The sequence below is a fragment of the Megascapheus bottae genome, unplaced genomic scaffold, assembly GCF_031878675.1.
Source record: "Megascapheus bottae isolate mThoBot1 unplaced genomic scaffold, mThoBot2.hap1 HAP1_SCAFFOLD_50, whole genome shotgun sequence".
Lineage (NCBI taxonomy): Eukaryota > Metazoa > Chordata > Mammalia > Rodentia > Geomyidae > Megascapheus > Megascapheus bottae.
In genome coordinates, this window is record NW_028327837.1 from 2,067,676 (window position 1) to 2,095,150 (window position 27,475).

General features: G+C 38.2%; 1 protein-coding gene and 1 pseudogene across 1 annotated transcript in view; both read right to left on the reverse strand.

The window, feature by feature from the left end:
* Nucleotides 1-27,475, reverse strand: part of LOC150039056 (uncharacterized) — a 341,232-nt gene that overhangs the window by 270,325 nt on the left and 43,432 nt on the right. The window contains exons 2-9 of the mRNA XM_090328058.1: nt 25,459-25,552; nt 23,675-23,748; nt 21,138-21,273; nt 17,922-18,117; nt 15,863-15,995; nt 13,362-13,499; nt 10,396-10,469; nt 9,922-10,036 (exon numbers count right to left, since the gene is read on the reverse strand). Coding sequence (XP_090184184.1) covers nt 9,922-10,036; nt 10,396-10,469; nt 13,362-13,499; nt 15,863-15,995; nt 17,922-18,117; nt 21,138-21,171 — 690 coding nt within the window. The 5' untranslated portion in view covers nt 21,172-21,273; nt 23,675-23,748; nt 25,459-25,552. The remainder of the gene's footprint in view (nt 1-9,921; nt 10,037-10,395; nt 10,470-13,361; nt 13,500-15,862; nt 15,996-17,921; nt 18,118-21,137; nt 21,274-23,674; nt 23,749-25,458; nt 25,553-27,475) is intronic.
* On the reverse strand, nt 4,985-6,186 carry LOC150039069 (mitochondrial carrier homolog 2 pseudogene; annotated as a pseudogene).

Consider the following 27,475-nt stretch of genomic DNA (forward strand, 5'->3'; position numbering starts at 1 on the left):
ATAGATTCACCGATTTACAACAATGTTAAGGGTTTTATTTGGTACATAGTTGTAAATAGTTGTGGCCTACTGTGTAAATAGCATATCCATCAGTACAAACCCCCAATTTTTTCTATTATCTGTATTGGTATGTATAATTATTGGTAACCAGAGTTCCCCCGTACACTAGAGAACAAGAACTGTTGAGTCCATCTACCCAACTGTCCCATCATAACTGCTCACCATACTCTTTCCTCAAAAGAGTAGGAGATAAATCTGAAAAGTCAAGATAAACTAAACTGAACTTGTTGGATGCTGGCGGTTCACACCTGTAATCATAGCTACTCAGGAGGCTGAGATCTAAGGATCAAGGTTCAAAGCTAGCCAAGGCAGGAAAGTCCATGAGATTCTTACTTCCTATTAAACCCATCAGAAAACTGGAAGTGGCACTGTGGTAGAGAGCTAGCCTTGAGCTGAAGAGCTCAGGGACAAAACCAGGTCCAAGCCCAGAGTTCAAGCCCCATGACCAACCAAAAAATAAATAAACCCTCCAAAGCCCCCCAAAACTTAACTGAACTTGATAGGCTTGAAGTTTTAGTTGTTGTTTGGTTTTGTAGTTATTTGGGATTAATTAGAATTGTATTCTTGAAAACTATAGACTTAAACTATCATCTGTGCTTCCAGAGGAAAAAATGATAGTGCCAGTCCCAACCTTTTTTTGCCAGTCCCAACTTTTTTTTTTGCCAGTCCCAGTGCTTAAACTTAGGGCTTGGGAAAACTGGAAGTGGTGCTGTGGCTCAAAGTAGAGAACTATCCTTGAGAGAAAAGAGCTCAGGAACCATGGCCAGGCCCAGAGTTCAAGCCCCACCAACCACCACCAACAACGAAAACAATGTTCCTCTCTTCTATTAATAACCCAACATTATCTTATCTCATTTTTCTCCACCTATTCCCAAACTCATCTACCACCTCTGACCATCTTTCTACCGAGGAGTAAGAGCAGTAATAACAAGAAGTAGAAATTAAAAGTCTTTTGTTGTGTAACAAGCATGATAATGGAAGCTTTATTGAGCGTAACGAAAGTGTTATTGGAATCTATCAAAACAGACACATTGTAAAACCTTTAGGAACTCTAGGCTCACTACATTGAAATTTCTGATTCTGATGTGAAAGGCCAATTTGGTTTTGCCCAGGTATCTAGAAGTTGGCCAGATTCTTGTGCTGTACCAGGCATTCAGATCTCAGTTTGGGACATTCCTGGGTACTCATGAACATCTTCTTTGCCTTTCACAGCATCCTTTGGGCAAACAGTTTCTTTTTGTCACATTTTACATGAGGCTCCGTGATATTCCTTTGCTTTTTTCTTAAAGATTTCTGGCACCACAGCAATTTTTTACTTCTCTTGGGCATTCTTCTTGTTTCCAGGAACAAAAGAGGACTGTAGTTTAAAATATTTAAAACAGATGAATTAACTCTGAACTTTAAACCCATTTGTGTGTGTGTATGTGTGTATCTGTATGTGTATGAGTGTGTGAGATAGAGAGACAGAGAGAGAGAGAGAGAGAGAGAGAGAGAGAGAGAGAGAGAGAGAGAGAGAGAGAGAGAGAGAGAGAGAGGAGAGAGAGAGAGAGATTCTAAAAGAGTATTGAAGCTGTGAGTGGGAAATTAACATTGAACCCTTCCTAGATCAGGACTCGTGAAATCTGATATTTCAAAGAATAAGAAAATCAAAGACTCAATCACATTAAGTGAAGTAATCCAGACCCAAAGGAATCTATAGGCTCAATGGTTTCCCTCATTTGTAATAATTAGTACACATCTAGGACTCTCCTAGCAGATGATTACAATAGTGTAACACCTAGGTACCTAAAGTCATATAGGATGAGACTAAATGAAAGGATCTCTAGGATATGGAAACAAGAGCTTTATCTTGTGTGATTGTTGTTCTTAATGTACTATTTCTCTTTTCTTTTTTGTCCTTTGGTTAATCTCATATTGTTACTGTATCAGACTTCGTTGTCTAGTATATTATATATATGTTTATTTGTTTATTTGAAATAGGAAAGGGAAGAGGGAAAACAAGATGATTGGGAGGGGGTGGGGAGAGGGAAATGGAAACAAAAACACAAGAAGGGGTATCAATGTGTGAGAAGTAATGCACCTACTAACTGATGAATGTAACTGTAGCCCTTCTATACATTATCCCAACAATAAAAGAATATCAAAGACTCAAAGTCAAAAGTCAAATTCCACACAGCATAATCACGCATACATGATATCCATTAGATTCTATGTAAACATTCTATGATTTGTATACCATTAAAAATCAGCAAAAACCTACTTGCCTCCAACTATGTAAATTATTTTCCCCTACATCTTGCTTGGGCCAATCATCATTTTCTTGAAAAATAATTCTCTAATCTTTCTGCTAAGTGCTAAGGAGAATATTCCACATTTGTGTTAAGCCTAACAATGGGGAAGTAGAAAGCTTTTGTGTGCTCCTCACTTGTGCCAGATGAGTCCAGTAAATGACTGTGTATCATGAATACCTGGAGCCTCGTTTTTTTCTTAGATGAAAAACTCTGAAACAAAACAAAACAAACACTATCCAGCTAGGATATCATGAATTATATATTAAAACATGTTTGGGCATCTTTCATTTTTTTCCTTCCATAAGCCTATTTGGGCAGGAGCTGAACAGGAAGATGTGGCTGAATTTCATTTTTAACCCAGACCTGTGTGACTTCTCTGTGTGTTCAAACATCTAGAGTATCCCATCAGAGCTCTGAGCCAAGGCTCACTGATGTAAATGGCTAAACAGCTGGGTCACATGACATATTTGTCTATGTGTTCCAATAAATATTTTGCTGCTGTAATTTTTAATCTTGGTCTAGAAATATTCAAACAGTGGATAAATAGCAAAACTGTCATCAATGTACTCTCACACACTCAGCAGTGACTGGCATGTGTCACAGTTTGCACATTTCCAGGGGTGCACACACGGGGACTTACCGGGTTTGTATCACAAGGTGGGATGAAATGGTTACATGACACCTATAGATGAGAGGAGGACAGTAAGCGCAGAATCTGAATAGGAGAAACAAATTGATAATTTAAGCTCGCCATCCCTAACATGGAAGTTATTTATTACTACTCACTTATCCATCAGGCATTCTAGTGATGGTATGACTGAGAATTTAAAGACAAAGAATAGAGCTCACAAGTGTGGCACAGGAAGTTGGAAATAGAGTATAGTAAAATTCACTTATTTCCTTAAAATTCAATGGAAATATATCATCACTTCCAAAAGAATGAGAATAATAAATGTTATTTAGGAAAACTTGTTCTTGTCAAGAACATTGTAATTATGAAATTTTGTAGCTGGGTGCCATAGCTCACTCCTGCAATCCTACTTACTCAGGAGGCTGAGATCTGAGGATTGTAGTTCAAAGCCACCTGGGCACTAAAGTTCATGAGTTGTTCATTTCCAATTATCCACCAGAAAACTGGAAGTAGCACTGTGACTCGGGGATATGGCAGTAGCCTTGAGCTAAAGAGATCAGGGACTACGCCAAGGCCTAGATATCAAGTCCCACAACTGACAACAACAAAAAATGTAGGTCAACAAATGACACAATTTTATCCATGAAACAAAGTTCAGTTTTTAAGTTTACAGGTCTATAAAATTCTCTGCTGACATTGTAAGCATATGAGTTCAAGAGTGGATGGTAAGCTTGAGATGGTGCAGGACAATCAGGTTCTGTGAGGTGAAGTCACGCAGGTAGTAAGCACGGTCAGTGATATGTCTAGACAGCAGTGTTCATTTCCAAACCAATTCAGATGCAGCTTCCACAGAAAGTTAAAATGCCAATTTCCATATCCTTATAGAGGCAAGTTACACAAAACATATCTTTTCTCACTGTACCTTTGTGCTTATATTAGTACTCTTCAAAAGAGTTAAAACACAGAATCAAAACAAGTACCTGTTCATCAAGGAGCACATGCATAAATACAATATGTGGCCAAAACAGAAAATCAGTCAGCTATAAAGAATGAAATAATATCATTTGCAGGAAAATAGCAGCAGAGCTTAACATGTTAAGCCAAATATACCAGACTGAGAATGAAATGTCACTGGTTCTCTCTATCTTGTAAATCTAGACTTTAAAGATGAATAATAGGAATGTACCAGAGGAACTTTTGGGGGAAAGGACAGCAGTGGGGAATGAGGACATGACAGAAGAAGGTATGGGACATGTATGAAATGCTCTTAAGTATACTATTTGATAACTATGAATGAAACCAGAACAACTGTTGAAATTATTCTGAGAGTGGAGAGCACAGGTATGGAGGATATTGGAAGCACCACTGTAAACAACAAAGACATACCACCACCACCAACAACAAAATAACTGTAGAGATTCAGCATGAGAGCTTGAAGTTTTAAAAAATGCCCAGATCTCCAATTCTATTATGAACACTGAATGGTAGCAATATTAACTGAACACAAAGCAGTCAAACAAGTCAGGATTTCAAAAACTGAAGAACAATCATTCAAATACTGCAACATATTGAAATGCAACTGACCCTGCTCAGGTACTGGTCCAGGCTCTCAACTGAAGTGTATGCATTTGAGGAAGAAGTCACATGGTTTTCTCGAGGAGGGAAACTTCCCTTCAATTCTGCATCACGTGGAAGGTTTTCCATAGAAGAGCCCTCGCTGCTAGGCCTTGTGACAGGAGTATGGGCAAGAGACTGAGTGTGTGCAATCACCAAGGAAATTCCTTCAATGGCCTCCTTCATGCTGTCCACAGTCCTGTGAAGTTTGCCAAGGACAAATACCAGCATTTCGTTAGTCAATAAAGAACGCCTAAGGAACAATTTCCTTTTAGCAAATCAACTTAAAAGTTTCTAGATAATATTCCCAAGAACTAGAAAACATTCAGTCTCATCATCTATGTATATACTATGAGCGGAAACGAGCATTTGTCACTGAGTTATAATTCAGTCACAACCTCTGGGACGAATAAGAGCTGAATGCAGGATCAGAAATCATTTTAAAAGCTCTTGAGCAGTTTCTTCCTTTTATCTATCTTCAATGAGGCCTGACAGGACTTGCCCCTTCTGTCTTCCACTTGCCTTCATACTTAACAAGGAAATATTTTAACCCCTTCTTCATTTCTCCTTTCAGTGCAGTAGAGAAACACCAAAGGCATTTTTTTCCATTTTCCCAAGATTAAATGATTATTTAAAAAGCATGCCACACTGTATAGAAATCAACATTCTCTCCCATAATTCTGTGCATCTGGGACTATAGAAATGTCACTGTCCCTGCCTCACATCTTCAAATTAACATTCTCAGGTCATAATAATAAGAGTTCCCACAGGAGACTTCCAGAAAAACAAGCTATTTCCTTGGCTCATATTTCCCTGTTTTTGCAGCATGTATCAGCAATCTATCCAGGAAGTATACAGTGGGGAATAAGGAGGGGCTCCACCAGCAAGCCTGCAGTTGTTGACAGCCATAAGATTAGATACAAGCATAAAGGGATAGGTCAACATACGGCAAAGTATGCTGTGACAGCTTGGGAATCACTTTTCATTTCATTCATGGTAAAAACCCCACTGTCCAGTACATAGGTGTTCACGAGGTAGGCCAGGGAGTTACAGAACCCCAGAGAAATGATGTCACCTAGGCAGTGAGGAATGAGACCCGAAAAGAATCCCAGCAAGCCCTCTTCCCGAAAGATAGTTATTATGGAGTCACAAAGTCCACAGTATTTGGATTCTCTGCCAATGGATTGTATCATACATCTCAGAGTGATCACGTGGAGGGGATGTGTAATGAGGGTAGCAGCACAATGAGCCATCATCTCTCGAGTTGTCTCTTTGATAACTTGGTCAAAGGAACATGAGGCTTCTCTACGGAAACTTCCAGTTCCTGTCTACGGACCACAGTTCCAAGGGCTCCCGAACACAGTCTTGGAGTTAAGCCTGTGAACAAGCCATGCTTCCCGTCGATGCTTGCAATGTGCTGAGCATAACAAAAGAGACCAGGAAGCTGACGTACTTGCTGCCCAAAAATATTTTGTCCTATGGTTGGAAGAAGAGGCACATATCCCACCCAGATGAGCGACACTAAAGGCATTTTATCTCCAGCCTCCCTCAAGTGGCCACACACAAAAATGCAGCCGCTGAATTGACCAATTCCAGTCTTAGTTTAAAAGACTAACCCTAGTGTCTGTCACCTTGGAGTTAAAAGTATTTTAACTCCATCCCCATGAGAAATAATTAGGGTAGAATCTTGCAAAAAAAAAAAACAGTTGTATTCAGCATTTCTATTTATATCAAATCTGCAAAGGAATTTTACAACAACATATCTTTCTTAATTACTAACATTGAATATGTAGCAGATAATTTAAGAGAATAAATTCATCATATAAGAGAGTTAAGTGGGAAAATCCATATAAAGAAAATAATAGTACCCATTTTTGAGTAACATTTTACAAGTTAATTTACTAACAATTATATTCCAAAGTCATAGTACTTATGTCTCATAGCCTACTAATGTCATCAACCATTTCTCTAGAGACACAGTCACTGACCTTGGATTATGTTCTGTCATTCTCAGTTTATTACTTACTTGCTGAGTTCATATTGTTGAGTCTCTCTGTGGGTTATTCTCTCTACACAGAACTCCTTGGAATGTTGTGCATCTCTTGTCCTTGTTTTAGTTGAGAAACTTGAGATTCGAACATTTTAACCCTGCATTCAATCTGATTTTCCATTAAATTTTCTGAACCCTTTTGAACATGCCCTTGGCTCTAAACCAAATTAAAACACATATTTAAGCATTACAGCATTGGCCATGCAAAGCCCAGAACTTCATGAAAACAGCTACTGTAACAATGATTTCAATGGCTCACTTCTGTAAGCCCAGACAATCAGGAGGCTGAGTTCTGAGGAGCATGCCTGGAAAACCATCCCAAGCAGAGGAATCGTCTGGCTTTGCTCATCACTTCCACTTACAAACAGTGGCCACACCTTTCCCTTGTGCGTCTGGCCATTCCTATTGAACTTGCAGCAATCTCTGACATTTGGTCCCTCCCCTTCCAGTTTCCATAGCCTTTCAAGGCTAAACTCATTTCCCTCATGTACATTTCCAGCCCTTACCTATTTAAGGAGATCATTTATACTTCTATGGTATTTGTTCCTGCCATTGTACTTGTAGACAAACCTACAAAATCCTTTACATGCCGAGGTCCCTTCTGTAGATGGTGTCACATGTTGCTTGTTCATTCTAACTCACGTTGCTGTGAGCAGTGATTTTCTGGTCTCGTGTGTAGGAGGACAAACTTCCTGAAGATGCTGAATATCATTCTTTGTCTGGCTTTCACCCACAATCCCTGACTTTTTTTTATAGGACTTGCCCCTATTCTGTTTGGTGAGCAGTTTTCTAGAGACCTATTTTTGCCATGGTCTTGTTCTAAAGCTTCTTTCAGACATATATTCAACTGCATTATTTGCAGGGTTGGATATCTAGAGCCTATTCTTGATTGGTTTTTCCATGTTAACACAGTGCCTGTGAAATAAATTCACCCAGAATCCCTGGCTAATGGGCTCTGACATGAGCACCTCTGGAGGAGTTAGGGATACAGCTGGATAGATCTCAGATTGAACTTTTGAATCTTAGAAGAGATCAAAGTGGCTAATAAACCTAGGCCACATGTCTACTTCACATCTTTGGGAATTACCAAAAACAAATCCCTTATTATTTTTGAACATGACTAGTAGAACTACACGTTTTATAACTTTCAATTCCTTAATACACTTCTCTAAGAACCTGATGTATCTGATGTAACCTGGCAGTCTCTTTTATGGAGGACACTTTTTTATTCTTTTTTCCTTTCTTCTTTCTTTTTTTGTTGGTCATGGGACATGAACTCTGGGCTTGGGCGGTGTCCCTGAGCTCTTCAGCTCAAGGCTATGGCGCACTTCCAGCTTTCTAGTGGTTAGTTGGAGATAAGAATCTCACAGACTTTTGTGCCAGGGCTGGCTTTGAACCTTGATCGAGTAGCTAGGATTACAGGAGTGAGCCATCAGTGCCTGGTTTGGAGAACCTTTTATCAGTGTATTTTCCTGTCCTGTGTATCAACGTATGCCACTTAAATGGCACTAATTCATATGTTTCAGTGTTTCTTCAGCCTTCAGAGAGATCAGTCATCACAAATGTCTACGTGTATAATGGAACTGCATGCAAACAGCTACTATATCCAGAATCAGTTCCTGGAGACAACTACCTCACTACTCGCATCGAGTCCTCCCCATGCCATCTTGTGTTCTTGATCATTACAGGAGCAAGCATGGGTGACAGGAGACACTTTCTCCTGCTAAATTCTTATGTAGCTTTCAGTTCTCTCTACACATCGGCATCTTGAATGATTCAAAAATTTCTACTGAGATGAGCTGTTTAAGAAAGACCTGGAAAGTCTGATGAACCAAGTGAAATAGTTTCTTCATTTTTTAGTTTTTAATATTCAGTTTTAATTGTTATTAGAAAGGGGAAGTACAGAATGCTTGGCATTACATAAGTCAGGTAATGAGTACATTTCTTCTTGGACAATGTCACGCCTTCCCGTTCCCACCCACAAGTTGTACAACTCATTTTCAACATACAATCTACTGAGTACCACTGCTACATTTGTTTACTCTTCGTTCCCTATCTTTATGTTCTCCTTTACCCCCACAAAGACAAATAAATCAACAGACAAAAAAAAGGAAACAAAAACAACAACAAAGAATAAAACCTGGGAATACTTTTTAAGCAACAATGCTTAAACAATGCTAAGTAGCTGAGATTTTAGACATGAGATTATGAACATGATTATGAGCATGCCCAGTTTGTTTTGAGATAGGGAAATGTCAATTCCCTATGCACCCACAGCCACCTACAGAAGCTGCCCTCACTTTGGCTCCCATGGGCTGAGTTCATGTAGGTATGTAGCATCATGCTCAGCTAGGTTTTCTTTTCAGATGCCAGAGAGAAAAACATTCTAGAGGGAAAAGTGTTCCCTAGGGACATACCATGCATTCTTCATGAGGAATTCAGATTACAAATGATTCCTCTGCAAAACATCACTGAAATATTAGATTATAAAGACAAACTCAGGACTCTAGTACAAGTTTGTTTTTTACTTAAATTTCTTGTAATATCAAAAACTGTATGTTGTAAATGTACTAAACTACGGGGAGGGTCAGGAGATCTGGAGGGAACAACTTGTGAGAAAATGAAGGAGAGAGTAACACTGTTCAAAAACAAATGTATTCATCACCTGATTTATGTAACTGTAACTCATCTGTACATCATCTTTACAATAAATTTATTTTTTTAATTTAAAAATACTCTCTGATACTGATATTACACCAATTTCTAGATGGCAAAATTTAACCATTGATAAAATTAAGTGTGTATAAAAGTTTCTTTTACAATGATCTAGTTTCCTTGGCATCTTATTACAAACTTCATCAACTTTTTTGAATTCAAGTGCCATCAAGTCAACACAACAGCTGTAAAGAGGATGAAGCACCAATGTGAATACAAGAAATACTGCACCAGTGGCTCATGCCTGTAATCCTAGCTACTCAGGAGGCTGAGATCTTAGGAACAAGGTTCAGAGCCAGCCCTGGCAAATAGTCCTGTGAGACTCTTATCTTCAATTAACCAGTAAAAAAACGGAATTGGCACTATGGCTCAAAGGGTAGAGCTGTAGCTTTGAGCTGGATATGGACGGTGGCCAGGCCCAGAGTTCAAGCCCCACAACCAATGAGAAAAGAAATACGGCCATCAATAACCTTTGTCAAATTGACTTAAACATTCCTTACTCTGACAATGGAAAAAGAAGTCTTCCTCTTTAGTGTGGTAGACTTTGGGAAGAGACTCACCAAAGGAGAGCTTGCCAGTTTTGCCCTTTGTCTTTTCAGCTTTTGTTGAAGTCTTTCAATTTTCTTTGTTTTCTTTTCTATGGTAGCTTTCAATAGGAAATTTTGAAGTACAAGCCTACAAGGCAGGTTTTAAAATAATTATTTCCACATATCCAGTTTTAAATGTTTCATATAATTTTAAACAAGGTTCTAAATAAATGATTATAGAAATTCTGAAATGCCTCAAAAGATTTTAGTAATCATACTTTTGTTTCATATAAAATGTGCAAAATTAGGATTAACTTGAGATGCTATACACATATCATGGTTCTCTTCTTGTTCTGTTGTGGATCCTATAAAAGCGCCCATTCAGCCAACCATCTTCCCAACCACTGAACTACTTCCCAAACCCCTGGATATGCATTTTAGGAACTCAGAATGCAGGTTCCTTAGCTTCACACACATGTATGTAATTTATGCTGCTTCAATTTATACTTTTGCATTTCATCTTCCATTTCCTTTGCCTTTGGTACAGCTTCTGTGCATCCTTCCTCCTTTCCTTCTTGCAACTAAAAGAGATGAGAAACATTTTAGCAACATTCTGGTGCACTTTTGTACACCAACTGTTTTTGTGCTGGCATGTTTCAAGCATTGTGAGACCCCTTCATCCCCATGCTGTTCTGGTCCACTTTAGGGCTCATACTGTGTACTTCGCTAAGGCAGTTTCAAGGAATTCACATGGTCCACAGAGCCTACAATTATACTGGCTAGCCTTGTACAGACATAATTATGACCCTGTTCTAGAACTTTTGTAGTTTAAAAATGTTTTGAGTGTGTATTAGAACAATGGGTTTCTTTGCACATATTTTATGTTAATCATATCTTCTATTAGCTTCTCCTATTACTCTCTACATGATCCCAGTCCTCCTCCTTTAAGAGATTCTCCTTTTACTTCTTGCTCAAACATTATTTTTAAGCTTTGTTTTTTTATCAGACATTCTAATTGGCAAAATGGGGAAGTGTTTGTGGAAAACATTTATATTTGGAATTTAAAGCACTAACACATTGTATAGAATATGAAACTTTCACATATACAAATATGCAGAACTAGGCTACGCTTGGGATGGAATAGCATGTTATTCTGTAATAAATGGGCTCTGCATCTCAGAGTGAGTGGTAGCATGTTCATAGTTTGCACAGTGCCTGCCTCTGAACCACCCTCCTCAGCTAATTAGTATGTGTTATCATGCAAGGTAATGCCTGTGTCTTCAATTCTCCATTGGTGCCATGAAAATCAGAACAGTATAGAATTCACTGGCTGTGGAAATGTTAAGCTAGGAAACATCCAGAAAGGGCCAGTAGCACAGAGAACTGTCTGCATTTGCATATGATCACATTTTATATTCTGATAACATGCCATCCTTTAGGAAGTGGCATGTGGGTGGGAGAAGTCTTCAGGAGACCAATCCTTCTTCACAGCAGTAACAGTGACAGAAAGTGGAGAGCACAAGGTTTCAGAATCAATCCCCATGGCTAAAGCAAGTATCTACAGGTGCCATAGGCAGCAGTGGTTTTAGGCACAGGAAGCAAGAGATAGATGTCTTGTTCTCAGTGCTATTCAGGGGGTCATGATCATGCAGCAGAAAGCACAATGGCACTTCTCCATTGGACGGCAAGTAATGGAGCTGACAATCAGAGGCAGGGGAAAGCCATGCACCTGAAATGCTGAACTCTACTCTAAAGTCAAGATTCCCCTCAAAGCAATTCATTCTAAGACAGGGCTCATGACGGGCAACTTTAGCAAGCACTCAGATGCAAAGGTGCAAAGTAAAATGGGACCTAGCAGAAAATGGAGAGGCAGTCCTTTTTTTTTTTTGGCAGTTCTTTCTGTAGGTGAGATGATATGGTAATATCTAGTAAAGGAAACAAGCTCTCTATTTACCACTGTGAGAAAACCATGCACATTTATTTAAAAAGCTACCTTAGTACAGTTACAGTATAGGTACCCTATACTACCTTATGTGGTTTTGATATATAATTGCTTAAGAGTTATTGCTTAAAAACCTTGGTATGTCAATTTTTTGAGAATAAATAATTCCATTAGTAACAATTCCTTAATAATGACAACTGTTCAGTAAAAGTATGTTTTTTTGTCAGTTGTGGGACTTGAACTCTAGGCCTGGGTGTTGTGTTGTCCCTGAGCTCTTTGGCTCAAGGCTACTCTCCTACCTCTGGACCTGGGCTCTGTCCCTGAGCTCTTCAGCTCAAGACTACTGCCCTACCCCTTGAACCACAGTGCTATATCCGGTTTTCTGGTGGTTAATTGGAGATAATAGTCTCATGGTCTTTAGTTCCCAGGCTGAGTTTAAACTGCGATCCTCAGATTTCAGCCTCCTGAGTAGGATTACAGGTGTGAGCCACTGAGCCCAGCTAACATAAATATTCTTTTAAAAAGAAATCCAATAGCATAATGTAGATATTTTATCAACTACTTATAGATTTTACGTATGCTTAACATTTCAGGCCTTTTATTCTAGGTGTAAAATGAGAGAAAAATTAATGTGATATATTTGCAATTCAGGGGAAATTCATAAATCATTTCTTTACAAGTTATCTTGAAATACTGAACCAAATGAATATGGAGTCGGGGATGAGAATGAGGTTTTGTGGAAGGGACTCAGCTTGAGGGTTTGTTGTGACACATCACTTCCCAAAAGCTCTCTGACTGAAATAGGAGGTTATGTGAGGTAGAGGCTGGCTCTTCTCAAAGGAAGGAAATGACTTTTACAGGAGGGTTTCATCCCAGCTCCCTGTTCTCTTATCTACAAGTGAAGGAAGAAATTAACGTCCACATCCACACATCAAAACTTAGAATACAAGTGGTTGATTTCAAGAGTTTTGATACAAAAGATAAAATACCCATTTTCTTCTTGGAAAATATTTACAAATTTCTCTTTTCTCTTTGGATTTTTTTTTTTGAGCTTTGAACTTGGGGCCTGAGCACTGTCTCTGAGCTCTTTTGCTCCCTACACTTTGAGCCACAACTAGTTTTGAGTCATTAATTAGAGATGAGTCTAATGGGGACTTTTCTGTCAGGCTGACGTTAAACTACGATCCTCAACGATCCTCAAATCTCAGTCTTCTGAGTAGCTAAGATTTCAGCCATGAGCCACTTGTGCCCGGCTGTCTTTGGATTTTGGCAATAGCGGTATTTTGAACATAGCCTGTGACTTGCTGGGCAAGGGAACCCTGGATGGCTCTCCCCCTCCCCCTTCCCCCCCAAAAACCTCTTGTTTGGCTGAGGCCACTGGGAATGTCATCCTGTCATTGTTGCACTATACCTCATGTGATGAGACCAACAATTGCATACACACATGCAATTCCATAACACACAGAGCTGGTTCTTAAAATGTGTCCATCTGCACAATCATACAATATTTGGAAATGACTAAAGGGAATACCTCAGAATTCAGTTTTTGTTGCTCCATTTGTATCTCCTTGGGCAGGCAAAGACAATTTGATGAGATTTCAGTTTCTAGTCTTCTGTCTTTTGCTAGTTTGGAAAGTTCCCTCTTGATTTCTTTTTGTTCCTCTGAAAGCTAGAAATACATTTTCTTAATTTTTTGGTGTCATACTATAACTGGGAGGAGCAGATCTTAAATTTGAAACAGTGCTTATTTTAATTCACCATTTTGTTGCTTGTAATGTGGCTCAAATTCAAAGCCTCTTGATTGCTAGGTAATTGCTCAACCATTTGAGCCACATCTCTACTTTTAAGCTATTTTGTTTTTTTTGGGGGGGGGGCACGGCTCCGGCCATGATATTCCTACTGATATTTCCTGTGTTGCTTACATTAAAGGAAAGCTTCACCAGGCCCCAGTTATTTCCTGGGATTGGGGCTTCCTGATTTTTACCAGGCTGTGATTTATTCATCTCTGCTTTCTGACTAACAGAAATTACAAGTATTAACCTGCGCATCTGACAATTTAAGGTCCTTTATCCAATATACTTTACATAGACTTTAATTTCTCCTATGACAAAATGTTGACAACAATCAAAAATAATTCTTTAATACGGTCAGAGATGAGATTCTACTGTGAAACATAATCATCTCACAAAATATTTGACTAGTGTAATTATACTTTCAAAGCTTTAACATTAAAATACTTATATTAATATTTATTCCAGTGATTAAAATCAATATGCCTTCTACTCCTTCCTTTAGAACATATACACTGAAGGAGGGAAATATAAGTCTAAGTGAAATGAACTCCAGGATATGGAAAAAAGAGATATGTCCTTGTGGATGATGCCTTTAATGTATTATGTGAAGCTGTTTCTTTACTCTGCTTTTTTATTTTTATTGTTCTATTTTTTTCTTTTTTCCCTTATTATTTTTCACCTGTTGTTGCTGTATCTGACTTTGGTACCTGATGTATTATACATATATTTATTTATTTATTTGAATCAGGGAAGGAAAGGGGAAAAGCAAGATGCTGAGACAAAGGCCAAAGGATGAAGCAGTGTAAAAGGAATATTCACAAGAAAATACGTTGCAAATGAACTTTACAACTTGGGATGTGGTGGAGGTATGGGAAGTGGGAGAAAAACATGGGAAGAGGGAAAATGTTCAAGAGGTAATGTACTCACTACCTTACAAATCAAACCACAACCTCTCTATACATCACCCTGATAATAAAATAAAAAAGAAAGAAAGAACATAGAACACGAGGGTCTGCCACAGGAGCTCACACTAGGTATGTAAGAGGTAGACTTTGGAATTAGGTGTAGGAGGGAATGTGATGAGTCTCCCTTATCACCCAGCAAGCCAGGCATGTTGGAATGTACTCGAGATCCCAGTACATGATAGGCAAGGATAAGAAGGAACATAGTCTGTGGCCATCTCTGTGCAAAATGGATACCAAGAGAAAAGCAACTAAATCACATAAAGGACTGGCAGCTAGGCACTGGTGGGTCGTCCTGCAATCTTAGCAATTCATGTAGATGAAACCTGAAGATTATAGTTCAAAGCCAGCCATAGCATAGAAGTCTGTGAGATATTTCTCTCCAATAACACACACACACACACACACACACACACACACACACACACACACACACACACACACACACCTCACCAGAGATGGAGCTGTGGCTCAGTGATAAAGTGCTAGATTTGAGCAAAAAGATCAGGGACAGTGAATAGGCTTTGAGTTCAAGCCTCAGGACAATCACGCAAAAAACAAAAGAAAGGATTGGTAATGTGACTGAAGCAGTGGAGTACTTGTCCGACAAATTCGAACTCTAAATTCAATTTCAGTTGCTCAAAAAAAGAGGGGAGGGGCCAGGAGTCTGGCCTAGTGGTAGAGTGGTTGCCTAGCATCCACAAAGACCTAGGTTCGATTCCTCGGTACCACATACATAGAAGAAAGCCAGAAGTAGTGCAAAAAAAAAAAGAAGGGAAAAGGAAGGGAAGAAGAAGAAAAAAAGAAAGGAGGGAAAGTAAGGAGAGGGGAGCAGAGGATGAAAAAGGAAAGAAAGAAAAAAAGAAAGAAGGAAAGAAGGAAGGAAAGAAGGAAGGGATAATATATACTAAACATATGTTAGATGTTAAGAATTAGTCCCAATTATTTGTTTTAAATATCATTATTTCTAGAAGGAGACACACTGTGTCCTGCCTAAGTGAAACAATAACAAATCACATACAGAGCTTTGGTCAAACACAGGCCAGGCATACAAAGGTGGACCCACAGGATAGCAAGTCTACTGATGAAGCAGGTGTGTTAAGTGTGTGGAAGTGCATCCTTCTGATGGTTTTGCAGTGATGAAATTGCCTAATTATGCAGTTCCTTCTGCAGGTGCCTGCTGAATATACTAAATCAAAGGGATACAAAAAATAATATTGGCAATGAAATAAATGAAATAAACATAGCAATTGGATGTCTGTAGCAGATTTATTTACCTGAATCAAGGCATTTCGTAAAGTCTCTAATTCCATATCACATGCACAAGGTTGCTGATTGCCTTCTTTATTATCTTGTCTTTCCTTGTTTTGTTCAGATGAGCAATGTGCATTTGTCTTCTTGTCATCTAGTCTTAAGACATGAATACAGTTGTAAAATTTCTTTTGTTAGAAAATGTAAAGCTCATTGGCCGATATCTCTTCACATGTTACCATAATAAAACTTTTATGATCCCTTCCTTTCTAGCCTTATGTAGTATGTCACTTAAATCTCTTCCAAAAGCTACCACAGTAGAAAAGGAACAATTAAAGATAATTCTGTTACTTAGGAAGCTACTTTTACTAGCATAAAATATGAAAATGAAACTCTAATATTATTCATAAGAGATGAAAGTCATTTTTATATAATCCTAATGTTCTCTCAACTAAACTAGGTAATATAATACAATGTAGCTAATAAGTTTTAAGGTTAATGTGCACAAATGTGCATACATTTTCTACAAAAAAGTTTTACCTTTATACAATCTTTCCGATAATTCAAAGAATGACTTGCAGTGTAAGGTAGCCCCTTAAGATATTTTCACACAACATGTATCTACCCAGTACCAGAACCCCAAGCCAAGCTAAGTTTTCTAATATCTGCAACCACACTTCCATGTTTCCTTTATGTAACAGTGTCACTGATTAATATCAGTATGAATACTAGGAAGAACTTAAATGATAAACTTAAATAATACAATAGTTACTAAAATAAAACAGTAACTTTTCTAGCATAGATTAATTTTTAGATATGCATATATAATAGGGATAGTAGATAAAATAATTAAAGAATTCTTTTTTTTGCCAGTCCTGGGGCTTGAACTCAGGGCCTGGGCACTGTCCTTGGGCTTTTTCCTCAAGGCTAGCCCTCTACCTCTCAAGTGACCGCACCACTTCTGGTTTTTCTATATATATGGCACCGAGGAATCAAACCTAGGGCTTCCGGCATGCTAGACAAGTACTCTACCACTAAGTCACACTCCCGCCCACCCCAAAGAACTACTTTCTAATCAACTTTTTCTTTCATTGTTGTTGAGTGAGAATAAGTGACTGCTCCTGTCAGCCTCAGAGAAACAGAAGAATCTAACACAGTTGAAGCACTGGATTTAATCCCCAGAACCAGCTGTAGAAAAATAAATATATAATTTTTAAAAACATTTTACTGAGTAGAAATGACAATTGTATATTGTAAGGAATTGTGAAAGAATAGAAACATTCTATGAGTATTTTTGAAATATTGATCAAAGTCTTTATCTACTCATATTTTACACAGGTAGACATATTTGCTACACATAACATTTATTGAAAGTAAATAATTAGAAATATATAAAATTACTTATATGAAGAATATTCTTCATCAGCATCAGTTTTAATTAAAAAAATTAAGGTTCAAAAAGAGTTTGCAGCCTGGGAGTGTGGCCTAGAGGTAGAGTATGGAAGTGGCCTAGCATGGAAGAAATCTTGGGTTTGATTTCACAGTTCCAAATGCACAGAAAAAATGTTGGAAGTGGTGCTGAGTGCTAGCCTTGAGAAAGTTCAGTGACAATGTCCAGGCCGAATTTAAGCTACAGGACTGGAAAAAAAAGTTTTTGCAATATACTGAGATGTCTGTTCTACTTTGTTTACATCATTAAAATTGAGGTTCAGGAAATGTTCCTGGAGCAGGGAGTTTGGCCTAGTGGTAGAGTGCTTGCCTAGCATGCATGAACACCTGGGTTTGATTCCTCAGAGCCATATACATAGAAAAGCCAGAAGTGGTACTGTCGCTTGAGAGGTAGAGGGTAGCCTTGAGGAAAAAGCCCAAGGACAGTGTCCAGGCTCTGAATTCAAGCCCCAGGACTGGCAATAAAAATATTCCTTTAATTACTTCATGTATCAATGGTAAATAACTCATCAAAAAATATCAAGCACCACAAAACAAAACCCTGAAGAAAGTGAGAGGGAAGTCAGTCACAGCAAAAGTTCTTTTCTGTATGTATTTAAATGGAGCTCAAATGTTTCCACACAACTAGATACATACCTCCAATGACAAAATTCTCTTTCCTGTTCTTCTTCACACTGTAACTGTGATAATACTTTGCTTTCTGCTCGCTCCTTTTCCTGGCATTTCAATACATTTTCCAAACATATTCTTATATGTATTTTACGCTGTCTTTTTTTAAGTTGTGAAGATATTTTATATGAGTGAATTGCACCCTGGGTCTGAAATAGCTGACCTGAAAGAAAACAGAAAAAATTCTTTGGGCACATAAAGGACCAGATGTACCCATAATCTCTCATTCTCACTCTGGACACTCTACCCCATATGAAACCACTGTACAAAGCTCTGCAGGTTACATCCCTGTTCTGGGTTAGCTTAGAGCCTAGGGCAGTGGAAAGGCAGAAAAATGACCACTGTCGATTAACTAGATGCATTTTCTCCTTGTTCTAGGAATTTATTAGGCACAGGAGTACTTTCCAGAAGAAAATAGCTACCTTGATAATTAAACACTAAAAAGGAGACAGGAAGAGAGACTATGAGCTGATATTTATCCAATCTACAATAGTTATTGATGCTTCATGGCAGTCTGTTTCTACCTAAGATGGAGTAAACTGTGTTGAGCTATGCTTCTGCCTGAAGCCAATCCAAAAATATTCAAGCAAACCACACTAAAGCACTTTGAAGACAACATATTTGAGAGAATGGAGTCAGTGAATGCACTGCTAAACTATTGCAGAGGGGTGTCCTTGAGAGACAGTGAAGAAAATATGCCCAGTACCCAGGCCCTTCTGTGAGAGGGGTACAGACCAAGGCACAGAAAGAAGAGAGCTAGGTGGTGCATACTCCAGGTTCCCAAGATGCAATGGTGAGGAAAACAGGCTGATGGAAGCGAGGAGGATGAGTGTCACGTGACAGCGCACTGGAGAGTTCAGAGAGGAACAAGGGGAATTCAGGAGAGCTACACAGGACCCCCTTGCATATGTAGCAGAGCAGTGGATCACGTGTGTTCAGAAAGGGGCCTGGCATTGAGGAATAAAACACATGAAGAGATGACAGAAAATTACCTATTGTTCACACACTGCCAGGAACTGATGTCTTTATAGAACAGAGGACATCAGAAAGGCCTTGCTTCAACAGGGCAGAATTAACCCTCAAGAAATCTTGTCCTGAAATATCTTAACAATTTATGAAACCAAGACAGAAAGAACCAACTTTATCTGAAAGTGACTTGCTTCCAAAAATAGGGCTCAAGAAATCAAGTTGTACATTACAGAAATCATACAGAAGGTTGATGAGCATAACTAATCATGTATTAACCACCGTGATTACTCTGTAGTTTTCTCAGTAGTCCCAACTGATACATTTTATTCTGCACTTGGGAGAACTTAATAAAAGAAAGAAATCATATGCTGATAGATCTGGATGCTGAAGCTCAACCCTATAATCCTAGATACTCAGGAGGCTCACAGGATCAGGGTGGGCAAGTAAATAAATACAGGAGGCCCTTATCTTCAGTTAGTTAGCAAACCCCCAGAGGGTTGAGCCTAGACTCGAGTGGTACAGAACCAACCAAAAGCAAAATGCCAAGCATTTGAGCCTCAGACTTCCAGACTTTCTGCACATGTGCATACACACGTGTACACACACACACACACACACAGTGATCATATTAAGAGCTTAAAAAATAAAGCCAAAAATGTATCCTCTCGAAAATGAAAGCTGTTAGAGTAACGGTGATCTGAACTCTTCAGGATGAGCTGTGGAAAGACAATTCACCAGAGATGATACACAAATAGAATTGGCCCTGGCAGGATAGCAACCATCAGCATGCGTCTGTGATGCAATGAAAGGACTTGGATATGCAGCAGGGCAGGGACCAGCTAAAATGCTAAAACTCACAACCAATGTCACATTACAGTGTACTTGTAAAAACAGAGAAAAGGAAACCAGTAATGTTGATGTTAATAGCTAATGGCAATGAGAATTTACATAACTTTTGGAAATTTCCTTACTTTTATCTTTCCTTTCTGCCACTCACCTCCTCCCCACTTGTTTTGACACAGGGCCTCACTATGTAGTTCCAGCTGGTCTGAAACTTTAAATCCAGTCTTAGCCAGAGATGCACTGGGATTACAAATACATGTTGCCGCGGCCAGGAGTTTGGCCTAGTGGTAGAGTGTTTGCCTTGCATGCATGAAGACCCAGGTTCAATTCCTTGGTACCACATACATAGAAAAAAGCTGGAAGTGGTGCTGAGGCTCAAGTGGTAGAGCTCTAGCCTTGAGAAAGTCCAAGGACAGTGCTCAGGCCCTGAGCTCAAGCCCAGGACTGGCCAAAAAACAAAACAAAACAAATACATGTCACCCTGCCTGGCTTTTGGAAAGCTCCCAATAAAGTCACATAAAGGAACATGAAGAGATTTTGTGAGTGATGTTTATTCGCTCCTTTAGTGGCCATGAATAAACATATATGGAATACAATAGTGAAAAAATAAACTGTAAATTTCATATCATGTGTAGTTCATCAGGCATCAGTAACACCTAAAAAATCAAAAGAAAACTAAATGCTCTACTGCAAGAATACTCCTGTATGGATATGGGAAGGTACATGAGAAATCTAGAGAAATCTGTAGCAATGAGAAACAGTAGCTGGCTTTTGAACCAAGGCTTGAAAAGATCTGGTAGGCACTAAATATGGGATTAGCATTTACAGAGCTGACTAGGGTCTCCTAAGTTGGGGTGAAAGTGAAAGGTACCTAAAGTTCCTGTAGTATTGTAGGTGTGACCCTCTGTGAGAATGGGAGAGCATGGAGGAGAAGCACAGTGAAAAGACACAGGAGGGATTTTCCACTGAGAGCGATGCAGTGGGAATCATCTCTCTATGGCAAAGTGTGTAGCCCTCATTCTACTTTAAACTGAGGCATATTTGTGACACTAATGCAATAATAACACATTGGTATTGTATAACAGTGATAAGCAGTGCTAGTGTAAGTAATCTAAAAGACCTTAGAAGCCAGGTGCCGGTGACTCACAACAACTGTATTCTAAGCTATCTGAGTTCTGAGGATTTTGGTTAAAGGCCAGTCAAGGCAGGAAGTTCCATAATGGTCTCATCTCAGAAAAAGAGTAATGGGGCTGGGGCTCAAGTAGTAGAGTCCTAGCCTTGAGCAAAAGAAGCTCAGAGACAGTACCCAAGCTGGGGTTCAAGTCCCAGGACTGGTTAAAAAAGGACCTTACAGGTATTCAGTGGCCCTACCTTCACCTTCCATTCTGTGTTGTTTACTTTGCATGGAGAAATGCTCATAATGAGGCAATGCAGACTCTTCTGGGACTGATTCAGACGACTTAGAGAAGACATTAGTGCCACCTGTTCCATTGATTTGGTCTGTGGTCTATAAAGTAAGTAACAGTATTTCAAAATGTGTATGTGTTTCTGAAAATACTTCTAATGCCATATATCGAATATACAAATATGGTAATTATTCATCTTTTTATATTTGCACTAAAGATCCTTCTGAAATGAACTCATTTCATGTAAGGTTAGAGGAAAAATCAAGAATCAAATATATAAGATAAAGATAAAAAGATACTATTTTAAGTATGAATACTAGCTATGATTTAATTACTTTTTCAATATTAAGGGTAAATGCTACCGTTCATTAAAAAGGACCCTGTTATTTGCAGTGCCTATTTCTTTCTGATTTGCATGTGAAACAACTGTTGTTGCTGCTGTGGTTGTCGTCAGGTCATTGATCATGTCATTCAAGCGTGTGACTATAGAAAAACCCAGCAGATGCACAGAACTATGGCTGGTGGGAGTATTTCAGCAAGCAACTAACTCAAGAACATAGACAGCAATCGTGCATATCCCATGAGCTTTGGAGGATAGGGTATCAAATACATAATTTTAAAAGTACTACTATTTTCACTGGGATAGAATTAAATATAAAAACACTTTCCAGGAGAAGAATAGCTTACATCTCAAAAGATGATATTTGTATAATAAAGAGAGATTCTAATACTGAATTAAGCAAAAGAAAAGGTAATGTCGGCTGGGCTCTAATGGCTCACAACTGTAATCCTAACTACTCAGGAGGCTGAGGTCAAAGAATCGCAGTTTGAAATAGCTTAGGCAGCAAAGTCTGTGAGACTCTTTCTCCAATGAACCACTAAAGTCCAGAAATAGAGCCTGGCTCAAGTGGGAGACTGCTAGTCTGGAGCAAAAAAAATACCCTCAGGGCAGGGGCCCTGAGATCACAACTCAGGATTAACATCAAAAGAAAAAAGAAGAGTATTGTCCTAGATACACAAAGACAGAAGTACAGAACCTATATATTAAGGAAAAGCTTTCAGTGAGAAGAAAGCAGTAAATCACAGAGAGCTCAATGGAAATTTTGTTCTTTACATTACATTTAAATACTGAAAGTTTTATCACAATATACAACTCTTCCCTAGGAGGAAAAGTTATAAGTTTTAAGAATGAAAGCAATAGGACAGTTTTTGTTTCTTTGGTTTTCAGATTCAGCTTGTTCCAACCTTTACACTGAGGGCCCCTCTTACTCTTGTTCAGCTTTCTAGACCACTCGGGGACTCTACCCCATGAGGTACACTGCCTGCCTCCTTTTTGGCTACTTATTGTTGACCAGGAGTCTCCCAGACTGTTGTGGGGGTTGGCTTTGAACCTGGACCTTCCAATTCCCAGCCTCTGTATCTGGTAAGAAGCTATTTCTTAAATGTGAAAAATGTGTCTTGTCTTTCTGCCATCATTCCTTTCTTATTCATTGTAACAATGTAGATGCCAGGATAATGAGTATCTCACTATCAACTGCTCAATATATGACTGTAAGTATAAAATGATGAACCTAGGCATTCTCTGCTCTGTCTCCCTGGATAATGTATCCTAGATATTCATTTGTCTGATACAATGTCATATTAGGGAACCCATTGTCTGAATATAGAATTTTCTTCCTAATGGCTTCCATTTCCGCAAGCAAGAAAATGAAATCCTTTTTAACATCTTCACTGGAAGGGATTCTAGAGATGAAAATTCTTTGCTGACAGATTCCTTCTCTCTCATGTAAATATTCATCCTGTTTGTTTCCTGTCTATCTCTCCAAAGGTAATTATTCAGAAAAGGAAATGGATTCAGTGTCTAACACATAACAATTTTTAATGTGCTATAAAAAAACCAAGCCCTAAGTTCCTGTAGGATGCATTGGCTAATGGTTTTCTTCAACTTGGTAATCTCTACGTCATTCATATGTGTATAATCACGGCAGATTACCCAATATCAACATATGCTAAGTTATCATTAAATCCATCTATAAATTTTTAGTTATATTTTCTGATTCCATTCATTAAAGTAAAAAATTCTGGGCCGGGAGTTTGTCCTAGTGGTAGAGTGCTTGCCTAGCATGCACAAAGACCCGGGTTCGATTCCTCGGTACCACATACATAGAGAAAAGGCCAGAAGTGGTGCTGAGGCTAAAGTGGTAGAGCTCTAGCCTTGAGAAAGTCCAAGGACAGTGCTCAGGCCCTGAGCTCAAGCCCAGGACTGGCAAAAAAAAAAATTTGTTTGTGCTGTAATATTATAAACCCTTCCTTGTTAGTCATCTCCTTCAGATGCAATAATGTCTCAATATTCATACTTAGTAAAATAATTATAGAGCACTTGTTATTTTGAACTATTGATTGTTTAGAGTAGTCTGTGAGGTAAATAAATTCCTTTGGTTATATTATTGAATAAATAAAATACACTTGTAGGAGAAGATAGAATGTAAATGATGAACATACCAAAGGCTGTTTATGTTCCCTGCCCTCACAACTCTCTTGCTCTTCTGCTGCAATAGACTGAGAGTCATGGCCTGCTGAGAAAACCATATTTTTCACCAGTCATCTACTGAAGTCAGATAAATGATAGTAAAAGAAAGAAGTCTATTCTTAAATTAGACATAACAAAAGTTATCCTGAAGTGTTCAAAGTAACCCTGAGCAAAATACTTTTATTTCTCCCTTCAGGAATTACTTTAATGACCCAGATTTTCATCAATTGAATATATACTGAATATCATCTGAGAGGAAGACATGGAAACATTTCTGTGATTAATTTATTTGATACAAGTGAACCAACACAAGAGGCTAAAAATAAAATGTAAAAAAAATAATAAAAAAGAGCAAATTCAAAGTGCATATTCTTTTATTTTTATTTTTATTTTATTGTCAGGGTAATGTATAGGGGATTATACTTACACTTGTCAGGTAATGGGTACATTACTTCTTGCACATTGATAACCCTTCTCATGTTTGTCCCGTTTCTCACCACGCACCCCTCCCAAATATACAAATAAATGTATATATAAAATACCAGGTAACAAAGCCAGATACAGTAACTACATGAGATTAACCAGAAGGGGAAAAAAGAAAAAAGAAATAACTGTACATTAAGAACCACAATCACCCTATTCTTATCTGCCTCATTTAAGTAACCTATCAGCAGCTCATTCCAATTGTTTTCACCTCAACAGCAAGTGTTTTCAAGAACTATTTCTTCTCTTATTTGGCAATCAGTTTTCCTCTTTTGTGACTTAATCTACTATTTGTAACACTCATTAAAGATGCCTTTTTTCCCTACTTGCCCAAATCGGGCATTCTTTGAAGTGAAGTTTACTTCTTTATCAAATTTGCACGGCATCTAAAACTTTCAGAATGAACAATATTTCCTTAGATGGTTTTCACTTCCCTAGTGGCAAGGTGGTTCCTACTGTGTCACTTTCTCTGACAAGACCAGGGAGGAACGGCCTTGTGACCATGCACCTTTAGGATTGTGTTTCAGATCAGACTCTCCATTAATAATAGCTCTCGCAACTTTAAGCATCATTTCTGAGAGAGTGATTTATTATATTTCTTAAAAAAGATGCTGTTCTAGAAAGTGAATTGATATTTTCTCATAATTGTCCACTGTGTCTTTCCTTTTCCAACAAAGTTCTTCATCTGCTCATTGCCATTTCTATATCCATACCTTATTTTCCTAAATCTAGTCTCTTGTCTAAGTGAGCTTATCACTTCTTCTCCCCTGTAAGTGATCCCATGACATTCCTATTGTATCAGAACACATTAAATTGAAACTCATTATGGAATCCAATTCTGTGGCATACTCTAATGAACCTATTCAAAGAACTTGATGATAAAAAATTGGTCAATTTACAAAGTGACTTTTGGCCTATAAGGAAAAAGGGGGACCAGGAGTTTGACCTAGTGGTAGAGTGCTTGCCTAGCATGCACAAAGACCCAGGTTTGATTCCTTGTTGCCACATACATAGGAAAATCCAGAAGTGGTGCTGTGGCTCAAATAGTAGAGCTCTAGCCTTGACAAAGCCCAATGACAGCGCTCAGGCTCTGAGCTCAAGTCCCAGTACGGGGAAAAAAAAAATGAAGTATGCCATTGTAATTGTTCCTTGGATCCACCTTTTAAATTTACCTTTGTTAGCTATCATTTTTATTGATTATGAAACATGGCAGCCAATACGTTACAAAGAAAATTTGTCAAATAAATTTTTAGAATTAAATTGGACTTCTTACCTAGAACTTGTGCCTTTACTGGACTTCGTGTTGTTAGATCTGCAGCCTCAGAGGATTGAGCAGCACCCTTCTTTAAAAGAACAAAGCAAGGAGTCTGCAGAATAATGGGATGAACAATAAGCTGTGGGAAGATGTGGGAATCACATTCTGACGAGATGCTTGAACTTCCTCTTTTAGAAGGAGTGGAACAGGAAAATGTGAGAAGTATATATGTGAAACAAAAGCACATGAATACAGGGGCTCATATATGCCCTCTATATCCAGTATATCTTTTTAGGATGTGGAGGGCACTGACCAGTAATCCAAACATGTCCAGACATATTTTCCTGTGTACAGAATCATACTTAGGATGCTTATTTCATTGATAAAAAAGTGAGTCATTGAGAAAAAAAGCAAAGAAAGAGTCCAGATAATAGATAGATGATAGATAGATAGATAGATAGATAGATAGATAGATAGATAGATAGATAATGAGTATAAATCATATGTATTTGTATATAGGAAGGAATCAGCTGAACATATTAAAATTCAAAGGCATCAGGAAACCATATGGTTAAAGAAGGATATGAGTTAGTGCCTAATTGTTTGGATGGTGACAATTTGTATTTTAGATTTTTTTCCTTTATATTCATTTCTATTAATCTCTTCTAAGATTTTAATAAAATACTTGTGTAATAATTAAAAGGAAAAATAAGTACTTTGCATTTCTAACCCAGAGTCTACAACACTAGCCTTAGGTGTCTTTGGCTAATCTCAGTCTTTTAACTTAAGACATTCCAATGGCTATAGGTAAAGAATGAAAGTATCTAATTCATAATAAATAAACATATATTTTCTCATGATTTTTCCTTTGGATGCAATTAGTATTATTGCCGAGAATTAGTTTCTTCACTAATAGAACTTTTCTAGATGTTTAAATCAGCTTAGTTAACTAAAGTCCAAAAAGCAGATAACTTGAAATACAAGATTGTCTTTTTTTTTCACGGTACTGGGGCTTGAATGTAGAGTCTAAATGTTATGCATTCCCTTTTTCCAGTCTAGGCTAACATCCTACTACTTGACTATTAGCTCCACTTCTGACCCTTTGCTGCCACTACTGGCTTCAAACTGTGATCCTCAGATCTCAGCCTCTGGAGTAGCTAGGATCACAGGCATGAGTTTCTGGTGCCTGGCTCAAAATCTTTATGTTGCTGGGTACTGGCTGAGAGCTAGGATTGTGGTTCAAAGCCAGCCCAGCAAAAAAGTCCATGAGATTCTTATCTCCAATTAACTACCAGAAAACTAGGAGTGGTTCTGTGGCTCAAAGTGACAGAGCTGAAAAGCTGAGGAACCCATGACCCACAAAAAAGGAATATATGCATATGCATATGCCTTGCCACTGAGTAAAAGATCAATATTAAAAAAAATAAAACTGGACTTGCTGGGCACAGAGGCTCACACCTATAATCCTAGCTAATTAGGACGTAACCCTGCTATTAATTGTAATAAAAATATGAAAAAAGAAAGAAACAGACAACAATCATTCATTATATGGCTTTTGTTTCAATATCCTGGAGGTCCTTTCAATTAGCTTCACATTATATGGCCTTATGTATCAAGATTTTGCTCTATTGCTAGTAGAGCCCAAGGTTTCTACTGATTATGACGAATAAGGGAAACCATTGAGCCTAAGTTCCTTTGAGTCTAGCTTACTTCACTTAATATGATTTTTTCTAAGTCTTTCCATCTGCATTTCTGAAACTCTAACACCATACAGTCATTTGCTTCCTTCTGAAACATATCCCTTGAAGGAAGATGTATATCTTCCTTGCGCTGATATACACTTTCATAAAATTTAAGTAATGACAACTTATTTTTCACAGAATTTCCTAACAATCAATGTCAAATGTCAAATGTAAGGCTGGATTTATTGGTCTAAAAGCATTCTGCTCTAGAAAACTAAAAATGGACAAACGTAAAAAAAAATTACTCCCGTGATGCCAAAATGCCGTGTTGATATATTGACCAGTTTTCTGAA